This window comes from Bos indicus, chromosome 2 (assembly GCF_029378745.1).
Source record: "Bos indicus isolate NIAB-ARS_2022 breed Sahiwal x Tharparkar chromosome 2, NIAB-ARS_B.indTharparkar_mat_pri_1.0, whole genome shotgun sequence".
In the NCBI taxonomy this organism is placed as follows: domain Eukaryota; kingdom Metazoa; phylum Chordata; class Mammalia; order Artiodactyla; family Bovidae; genus Bos; species Bos indicus.
Window position 1 is genome coordinate 129860765 of NC_091761.1, and position 10622 is coordinate 129871386.

At 57.1% G+C, this 10622-nt stretch overlaps 1 protein-coding gene across 2 annotated transcripts in view; it reads right to left on the reverse strand.

Annotated features, from left to right (window-relative positions):
* The window catches only part of EPHB2 (EPH receptor B2), a 219629-nt gene extending 213520 nt beyond the window's left edge, over positions 1–6109 (reverse strand). Inside the window, exon 1 of one of the 2 annotated variants that reach the window (XM_070776966.1) lies at positions 5979–6109. In XM_070776966.1, the coding sequence (XP_070633067.1) occupies positions 5979–6039 (61 nt within the window). In that variant the 5' untranslated portion in view covers positions 6040–6109. The remainder of the gene's footprint in view (positions 1–5978) is intronic. The other variant, XM_070776974.1, reaches the window with a different exon arrangement.
* Positions 6110–10622: the final 4513 nt, after the last annotated feature.

Consider the following 10622-nt stretch of genomic DNA (forward strand, 5'->3'; position numbering starts at 1 on the left):
TCAGCCATACACATACATGTATCCATTCTCCCCCAAACTCCCCTCCCATCCAGGCTGTGACGTAACATCGAACAGAGCTCCCTGTAGGTCCTCGTCGGTCGGTTATCTGTTTTAAACAAAGCAGCGTGTACATGTCCATCCCAAACTCCCTAACCATCCCTTCCCCTCTTCCTCCCCCATCGTGTGCCTGACACTTTGTGTGAGTGTCCCCAGGAACCCCTCAGGAAATGGGAGTCCAGCTCCTTGCCCAGGGCACACACAGTGTGCAGGGCTGGGGGGTTTGGACCCAGGTCTGATTGCCCAGAAAGGCTGTGCCTTTTCTCTGCCCCACAGGGTCCTGGAAGTTGGCCACCCTTGTTTCCCACTGAAGTTGGAATCCTTTCTCCCCACCCAGCACCTGACATGAAGAGGGTGCCTGGCGACTCTTTTAAAACATATGGATGGATGGAGGAATAAATGAATAAGTCAACTTGCTTTTGAATTCTACAGCATTCGGGCTTTAAATCTAAGCCCTGATTTCCTGGCTAAGACGAATACATGAAAGCAGCCTCCTTTAAAAATGAGAAGCAGGAGAAATAAACATAAAAGGAAAACCAATTCTAAATTAATCCCACTGAAGGTCGCTGGATCTTAGATAGGTAATGCCCGAGAGGTGGGCCCAGCAGAGGGCTGGGCTGGGGGTGGGACAGTACAAGACGTGCATGGGGGGAAGGGGCGGGCAGTCTCCCTCGACCCCGTAAGGAGTGGACTTGCTTGGCACAGAGCTGCCGCCGGTCCATTTGAATCCTCAGCTCTGGCTGAACTGATCTCGTTATTATCCCCACACATCTTCCTGCATTCTGTATCTCTGCTCACATCTGCCCTCTGCTTCTCCCTCTGGGAAGATTTCCTTCATCTCCCCGGCCAGAGGGACTCCCTCCTTCGTCTCTGTATCATTCTCCCGACACTTACTGTATAGCACAATATAATGTATTCATTTGTTTGTTCACTCCACACTCATTCATTCATTCATTCAGCATTCCTTAGTTCCTTTCAGTTCAGGGCACCGGGTGACTGGGTTCAGTTCAGGGCACCCGGCTGCCGCAGCAAACAGGGAAAACAAAAACCTCAGGACTTCCCTGGCAGACCAGAGGTTAGGACTTCACGCTTCCACTGTGGGGGCCATGGGTTTGATCCCCAGTGGGGGAGACAAAGATCCCGTAGGCTGTCTAGTGTAGCCAAAAAATAATTAAAATTTTTAAATTAAAAAAAATAAATTTAGAAAAACCCTCTCATCTCTTGGAGTTTACGGTCTAGTGGGCAAGACGGACACTAAACAAGGAAAGCAACAAGTCTTTGATACCATTTCAGATGGCAGTGGGTATTCTGAAGTACGACAAAACAGGAGGGATAGAACGTGTCTGAACTGAGTCTGTGTTAGAGCAGGTAATCAGGGAAGGCCTCTGGGAGCAGCATTTGAACAGAGATCTGTTTTACTACTAGTGGGCTTCCCTGGTGGCTCAGATGGTAAAGCATCTGCCTGCAATGCGGGAGACCCGGGTTTGATCTCTGGGTTGGGAAGATCCCCTGGAGAAGGAAATGGCAACCCACTCTTGCCTGGAAAATTCCATGGACAGAGGAGCCTGGTGGGCTACAGCCCATGGGGTCGCAAAGAGTTGGACATGACTGAGAGACCTCACTTTCTTTTTATTACCACCATGGACACAAAACTGAGCTCCCTCAGGGAGCTCACAGCCTAGCCGGGAACAGACAAGCTGGCCTTTTCTTTACTGTACAGGACAGGTTGTAGCCCATCTGAAGATTCCCACACACTGGAAGCTAGTGATCTTTCCACAAACAAATCTGGCCAAGTCCCCTGTGGCTCAAGAACCTTCAGTGGCTCCCCAGTGCCCTAAGCATCAAGCCCAAACTTCTCAGCCTAATCCCCCCTTGCTGCCGTTAATATCCGTCTCCCTCAGATACACCCAAGTATCACACTCCAATCATCGTGTCTCCAGGTCTTTACACACGCTGTTCCTTCTTCCAGGCCAAGACTTTGCCTCCTCTCGGTCCCAAACTCAACCTCCTTAGCTTTTTGGGAACACAGTTCATTAATATGACAGGTGGCTGAGAAAGTTTCGAGGCAGGGAGAACAGGAAGTAAGAAAATGAGGCAAAGAATAAAGCTATAAATGACAAAGTAACTGGCTTCCATCCTACATGGCTGCTGCTCCCGCAGGTGGCGCACGACTGCCTCCTGGCAGGACCCGGGACACACTTATCACATTGTACCTTGCCAACGGCTTCCCTGTCAGTTTGTCCCGTCTCCCTGCCCGCCCCAGGGCCCAGCACCACACCAGCTAGAAAACACGCTCCATAAATATTTGGAAACCAAAAGAATGAATGTACAGGGACTTCACTGGCAGTCCAGTGGTTAAGACTTTGCCTTCCAATGCAAGTGGTGCCAGTTCGATCCCTGGGAGCAGAGCTGAGATCCCACGCGCCTTATGGCCAGAAAACCAAAAGATACAGTGGAAGCAATACCGCAACCAATTCAATAAAGACTTCACAAGTGGCCTATATTAAAAAATCTTCAGGAAAAAAAAAAGAACAAATGTGCAGAGGAGATGGATTTTCTCTAGACTTCAACTTTTGGATTCCACCTAGTGGCTGGTCCAGACCTCCCTGGTGGCTCAGCTGGTAAAGAATCCGCCTGCAATGTGGGAGACCTGGGTTCGATCCCTGGGTTGGGAAGACCCCCTGGAGGAGGGAAAGGATACCCACTCCAATATTCTGGCCTGGAGAATTCCATGGACTATACAATCGGGCACGACTGAGCGACTTTCACTAGCAGCTGGTCCACCAATGATCTCTTCTCCTGTTGGACACAACCCCGTGGGCACTACCATCCCCTCAAAGCATCCAGATGCTCCAGACTTAGGTTTCTTTTGTGGGGGGGTCTCACGGTTTGGGGAGATACTAAGCTTGCCATCCTAACCTAGCCCCCATGCTGTGTGCTAAGTCGCTTCAGTCGTGTTTGACTCTTTGCGACCCTAAGAACCATAGCCCACCAGGCTCCTCTGTCTGTGGGATTCTCCAGGCAAGAATACTGGAGTGGGTTGCCATTTCCTTCTCCAGGGGATCTTCCCCCACCCAGGGATCGAACCCGCATCTCTTACGTCTCCTGAATTGGCAGGCGGGTTCTTTACCACTAGTGCCGCCCTCCCCACCCCCAGAAACTACACACATCCTGTCTCCTCTCTCAAAGGCTGGGAATTTTCTAGACCTTAACGCTCAGGACAGCATGGTTACTACTGGGTAGGAAGAGGGGGATGGGCCAGGAGTGGCGGCTGCACATCTCTGGGTACCAGGAGACCCGAGGGCTGCTCCCTCATCACCCCGGGCTTCAGGTCTGCTTCCACAGTCTGTCCTGCTCCCTGGAGGCTCCTGTCTCTTCAGGGTTGTGTCACGAGCAGCACTGCCCATGTTCCATCCCCCAGAGGCCACGCAGATCTTCAAGGTGACTTCTTCCCATCCATTATCTGGTCTGAATCTCACAGACATGCCTGTGAGACAGGCAGGACCAGCATGATTACCCTCACTTGGCAGATGAGAACACTGAGGCTCAGGGAAGGCAAGGAGGGTGCATGTGAATCCTAGGAGGCTAGGTCGAACATTCTGGACTCAGGGAAACTGAGCTCCCTGTAGGGCAGGGAGCTGGTCTAGTGGTCCCCGAGTAAGTGAGAAGCCAGGCCTCTGACCTCCACCTCACACCATCTCCCCCTCCGTTAGGCCGGCTCCTTCTTAACGCCTAATGGACTAGACTCCAGAGTATGCAGGGAGAAAGGAAGAGCCTGAAGCAAGGTTCGGGATGCCCACTGCAGCCCGCCTCCCAGTCTGCCCCCAAGTGGCAGCCCACGCCGCCACGCCCTCCTGGGACGTCAGCAGCTGATCAGCCCTGTGTCCAGGGCCCAGGGTCCACTCTGGCCAGAGCCCACCAGATTCTGACCGCCCCCCGCCAGGGCCAGGCCTGGATAGACGTGGCCCTTCCATCTACCCCCCCCACCCCGGTAATTAAAAACACACCCAGGGCCTTTTCCAACGCGAGAGGGGCCAATTTTCTTCCCCTCCAGCACCGCTGACTACAACCCAAAGAGCAATATTTATGCCAAGCTCCCCATAATACTGTAAACATCCCAATGTATAGCGGGCCAATGCATGAGTCATTTCCCCAAAGCCAGAGCTAATAAGTGGTACCTCAGCCCTATTCCAGGGAGCTCCCGCCAGCAGCCAGGTCTCAGGGCTGCCCTGCACACCCAGGGCTCGTGGCACCCTGGTGCCCCAGGGGCCCCACGCTGGGAAACCTCAGGCAGCCGTCAAACCCTCCGGGAGCCTTGGGACAGCTGCTTCCGTGCCAGAAACTATGGCTGCCATCCAGGGACACCCCCTCCACCCCCTGAACTGTGGTCACTAAAGCACTCATTACTGAGACAGAAACTAAAGTTATCGCATGGGATCCCCCATCCATCCTTTCCCAGAGTCTGCAGGCTCCATGCCTGGTTCCATCGGGTTATTTTTGGGTTTGGTTTTTTTGGGTTTTTTGAGCTGCAAGAGGGAAAGGGGCTTCGCATCACCCCCAAATGGCCCAAGATGAGGGTACCCCTCGGGCCTAAGGTGGCAGAATCCTGGAGAAGGTAGCCTGTTTAGGGACGGGAAGACCCACCAAAATGAACAGAGCACAAGCTTCCCAGACTCCAGACCCCCATTCTATTTTTATCACCCAAGGGCCAAGGCCCGAAGCACTGGCTTTTCTGGGCCTTGGTTTCCCTTTCTAGTAAAAGGAAGTTAAAGACTCTAACCCATCTGGATTCCCTGGAAGGCTTATTTTGGGGAATCCAACAAAATTGCGGGTGGGAAAGCACTTCGTAAAGCTTCAAGCACCTTGTCAACTGTGCCGCACGTTGTAAACCACAGTACTTTGCATATAGTGCAAAGTACTTCATGAACTGTAAAGCGGGTTGAAAACTGTAAAGTGCAGTACACATGAGAACCATTATTCACGTTCATTTCTTGCCCCACAGGCTTGGCCATTTCTGGGGGACACACCCAGACCCCACTAACTTTCCCTCCAGAGCAAGCTGGTTCGGGAGACTGGGCAGCCGCCCTGTTTCCTTGGGGGTCGGGTGGGACCGACACACGAGGCCATGGGGGAGAGGGCCCAGCGACCCTGGCCAAGGCCAACACATGGCAAGAGCATCTGGTCCGGCCCTGGCGGCAGCTGGAGAGTTCCCGGGGCTCCAGCAGCCACGCTGAGCTCTGCCGCCAGCGGGGCGGTGGCCGGCAGGGGTGCCCGGAGACCCCGCGCGGCCCAGAGATGCCCACGGACCCATCCCCCCCGCAGTCCTCCAGGGGAGGGGACCCCATTGTACGCCGCGGGCGATGGGCAGGCACCGGCGCGGGGTGCTGCCGCGCTCACTTCCACTCTGCCAGTCCCCCCTCTTCGGGGCTCCGACCCCATCCCGGGGCCGCGGACCGGGAACCCCCACCCCGGACCAGTCGCGGTGCCTGCCTCCCTCCGCTCCCTGCCAAACTTTCCAGCCCCGACTGCTCTCCGGGCCTCCCCACCCCCCGGCCGGCGCCCCTCCACCCGGTGCCGAGCAAGGCCAGGCCGGCGCGCAGTGGGGTGCCCGGGCCGGGGGCGGCGAGCGCGCGTGGGCAGCCCCTCGGCCCTGGGCGGCGCTCGCCGGGCTGGCTACAAAGCCTCGGCAAGATGGTCCCTTTGCCTCCTCCTGGCACAGTCAATCAGCGCCCGCCGCTCCCGGGCGCCCGCGGGGCCCGCGCCTCCCGGCGCGGCCGGACACACCTACCCGCGGCCACCTGCGCCCGGCGCGAGCCCCGGGGCAAACTTTGCGGGGCCGCGGGGCGGAGGTGGGCGCCGGCGGCCGCCAGTGCCCGGCCGCTCCCCGCCCCCATCGCCCGGCCGCCCGCCCGCCCGCTCACCTTCCACGGCGGCGAGCAGCGGCAACAGCAGCAGCGCGGCCCCCAGCCTCCGCAGAGCCATGGCTGCGCTTCCCGGGGCCTCGGGCCGCGGCGCCGCGGGGCCCGGGCGGCCCGGGCGGGAGCGCGCGCCCCGGGCTCGGGGGGCCGGGGGGGAGCGGCGAGGCGCGGCGCACACACAGCCGCCGCCACCGCGCAGCCAGCAGAATGAGCCATCCAGCCCGGGCAGAACGGGGACCCGGGCTCCGCCAGCGCTGGGCGCGGCCCACCTGAGCCGCGAGCGCGGGGGGAGCCCAGCCGGGCCGCGGGCCCCCGCGCGCGCCCCGGCAGCCCCACCGGCCCGCGCGCGCGCCCGGAGCCCCCAGCCCCTGGCGTCCGCGGGGGTCACCCGGGGGCCGCGCGCGCGCCGGAGCGCAGAGACGCCCCGCGCCCCGGCCACCGAGACCCCGGGCTCCCCCCGCGCAGCAGTGGTCTCTCCCGGCGCTGTGGCTCCTCCAGATAAAGCAGCGATTTCAGCCCAAATGTTTCTGAATTTTTATTGAATGCTGCAAAGCCGGAGAGCGTCTGGCGCGGCTGACAGGGGCAGGGAGAGGGGACCCGGGGAGGGGTGGGGGGAGAGGGCGAGGGAAGGGGCTGCTCAAAGCGGGGCGGGCCCTACCTGTCAGGGCCGGGAGGGCCACCCCCTCGCCTCAGCCCTGCAACCCGGGTCCCTGCAGCTCCGAAAGGGACCGAACTGCAATGAATGAGAGAGAGAAAAAAAAAAAAAAAAAGAGGTGGGGGGGGGGGTGTGTGGAGATGGGAACAAAACAGGCGGCTTTCCCAGGCGCTGGGGCTGGGCTGGGGCCTCCGCCTGGGAGAGCGGGCCTTGGCGCTGACGCTGGGCCCTGGGGTGGGTGGGGTGTGGGGGTCACTCTGGCACGGGGGGGCCGGGCGCTGGCAGGCAGACCCCAGACCTACTCTTCCTGCCTGGTTCTGAGCAAGCCCGCGAGCCCCTCCCTGGATACCCTTCTGTCTATATACACTGAATTTCTCCCTCTCTGTTCATCTTGTTCCCAGGGCAGTTCAGGGGTGGTGCAGAGGGCGGGTATCTGGGCAGACCACCCCACCCCTTCGTGGGATGGACCTGTGCGTGCCACCGTGGTTTTGTGCTGTGGTGTGTCCCTTCAGGGAGGGCACAACCCCTGGTTCCATCCCTGCTCTGACAGCCTTCATCACCATTAAGGGCTTTGCTGAGGCTGGATGGTTGGTGAGCTGCAGGGGGGTGGCAGGAATCACCCAGTCGGGGCCTCTGGCCTTTGGGAGCCACACTGCTGAAAAACCAGACTTCACCAGGAGCTCCCTGCCCCGTGGAGTGGGTGTAAGGGCCCTGTGAGGCCCACAGGGTTTCAGTCCAACTGAAGGCACCCAGACCTCTCCAAACCCTTTGTCCCACGCACTGTCAGCATGTCCCAGCGATCCCCCCCTTCAGATGCACCCTACAGCTCATACCAAGAAAAGGACACCAGACACTCAGAGACCCCATTGACAGTTTGGAAAAGTGGGGTCATCTTCAGAGGCTTCCAGGGTCCAACTGAAGTGGGCCTCATCCTGAAAGTTCCCCAGGAGAAAGGAGGCCAGAAGGGCTGGCGGAGACTGCCTGGGAAGGCGACGAAGCCGAAGGGAGCAGAGAGAGGAAATGAGGTGGGGGGTTGCTCCTGGGAGGCTTCAGACTCCTTGGCCAGGGTCAAAATCCACTGGGGTGTGGCTGGCTTTTATTTTTAGTTCCTGCTTCTCAGCTTTGCAGGGGACCCAGGGTTTGAGAGAGCCTGAGCTTGGCCCATCCTGGGGCAAGACTCCCTCTCCTGGGCAAGAGGCTCCAAGCTGCTCTCCTCGCCAGGGTCAGCATCCAGGTGCCTGTGTGCTAAGCTTCAGTCTTCCCGACTCTCTGTGACCCTATGGACCGTAGCCTGCTGGGTTCCTCTGTCCGTGGGATTCTCTAGGCAAGAATACTAGAACAGGTTGCCATGCCTTCCTCCAGGGGATCTTCCTGACCCAGGGATGAAGCACATCTCTCTTAAGTCTCCTGCATTGGCAGGTGAGTTCTTTACCACGAGCGCTACCTGGGAAGCCTTATCTCTTCCCCAAATCAAGAAATATTTTGTGAGCACCTACTATGCACTGGTTAGATAGCATCACCAACTCAGTGGACATAAATTTGAGCATACTCCAGGAGATAGTGAAGGACAGGGAAGCCTGGTGTGCTGCAGTCCGTGGGGTCGCAAAGAGTCGGACACAGACTTAGTGACTGAACAACAACGAAAGCTATGTGCTAAGGGGGATTCAGCACTTCTGGCCTGTTTCTAGCCCCTGGGACCCTTGCCCCATCTTCCCACCCCAGTGGTACCTCCTTCTCTGATGCCAAATAGAAATAGCAGTGGTATTTATTAAGAACCTGGTACCAGAGTTGGAGACAGCTGAGCATGTGATGAGCACACCAGGCCCTGGGCTAAGCTCTGCTTATGCAGTGTTCACCATCATCTTTCAACACGATGAGGTAGGTGCTCACCTTTTCAGGTGATGAAATTGGAGACCAGACGATTTGATCAAGGTCACAAAGCAAGTCAGGGTTTAAATTCAACCCAGGCCCTTCTAACCCCAACACTGATTGCCCCTTGTGCCTTTCATGGACACGAAGAATTCAGGGAGTCATCTGTCAACTTCCCACCTCCTCTTTTCGCAGAAGAGAAAACTGAGTCTGAAAGATGGAAGTGACTCCCTCAATCCTGTATAATTAAATAGATACCAGTCCAGGGCCTTTAACTGACTGCAGGGAAATAGCGATAATAATAAAATAAAGCCCCATTCTCTCTCATCTTCTCCTCCCTACACATTATCTTACTCCCTGTTTGGGACCCCATAGGGTGGCTGGGTTTTGCAGTCTGGCCAGGCCCCTCCTCACTGGTCTCTGTGGCAACTGCCTTCAGCTGTGCCTTTGTCCCAGCTATGCACTCCACCTGGTTGCCCTCTCCACCCTAATGGCTTGGATTTGCCCCCGCCCCGTGCCCCCCACCAGGAGCTTTAATTGACATTGGCCTCACCCCCCTCAGACTGTTTGCACCTGTTATCTGTTTCCTGAAAGATGGGCAGCCCCTCGCAGCCAGCCGAATACTGGTGTCTCAGCTTGTTTGTTTCTGATCTGCATTTTGTCCCTACCACCCCTTCAGACTGGGAGCTGCCTGCAGGCAGTGCCCGGACTCTGAACAACAAGCACTCAGGGCAGGAGGCCCCAAAGAACCTCTGACCCAGTCCCCTCCTCAGCAGAGGAAGAGGCGGCTTTGAGCCTCATTTGTCTAATGACAACAGCTACTCGCATTTGCAATCACGCTTTAACAGTTTACAAAGCAGCATTCACACCCATCAACTCGACTGATGCTAATTCAACCAGCCCGTCCTGCCAGCCAGCCTGGCAGCAGTGGGAACTCCATTTTTCAGAAGGGGAAACCGGGGCTCAGAGAGGGCGAAAAAAGTACTTGTCCAAGGGCATATGGCAAATTCGGGGTGCAGCTAGAACTAGGCTTCAGTGATGTGATCTGTGCATGTCACTTACAGTCAAATTTGATTAATAAACATTCATTGGGCCCTTCCTACATGCCAGTTACTGGGGAGGCAGGGTACCCAACTGCGGATCTGCCCGACAAGACCCTGTTCTTCTAGAACCTCCATTCTGCTGTGTAAGACCTATGCATGACAGGATAATTATGATGAATGCTAGGAAGGGAGTACCAAAGGTAATGGGACAGTGAGTGACCGAGAGGAGGGGACTATGCTAACCAGGGGGATCAGACAAGGCCTGTCTGAAAGCTGGATGATGGGAGTCCTGCCTGCAAAAGTGCGGAGGAAGGGTTCCAGGTGGAAGGGTCTGCAAATGCAAAGGCTCTGGGGTGGGAATATACAAGGTACTTTCTAGGAAGCAATGGGAGTGTGGAGGGGATGACGTGGTGGGGGAGGAAAATAATTGCATTTTAAGCGCAGTGGGCAGCCATCAAGGGTTGTGCGTAGAGAATGCACTGAGGTAGAGGAAGAAGTATGAGCCCGGTTCAGCAGGGCCTGGGGGCAGCCCGGGTGCCAATCCATGCCACCATCCTCCTGGTCTAGAGGGCTCCCCGGCCCCTATACCCTAGACTGAGACTCCAGGGTGTGTCCCAGCCCTCCCCTAACTCTGTGTGAGCTTGGGCAGGGCACTCTACCGGGCCCCACTTGGCACCAATGAAAATGAGGGCACTGGCCACGGGGGTTTCTCTGAGGCCACTTTCAGCCCTGACTCCCTTGATGTTGTGGGTTTAGTGGGGACAGCAGGACCTGTGTCCTCATCTCAGCCATGCCCAGGGATGCCACTGCGCTCTGAGTCTGCTCAGCCTTCCCTGAGTCCTTCCAACTGGAAAAGCCTTCAGGCAGGGCTTCTGGAAGGAAAGTGCTATGCTGAGGGACAGCCTGGAGAGACCTTAGAGGTCATCTCTCAGTGTTTCTAGGTCTCCAACTCCCATCCTACGCCCTTTGCCTGCTCAAGTGCAGGGCTGATGAGCGCATGTGGCCGCTTACAATTCAGACCTCACCTGCAGCCATTGCCAGGCCCGGGAGAGACTTGTAGCCGACTTGCCTCAAGTTCTA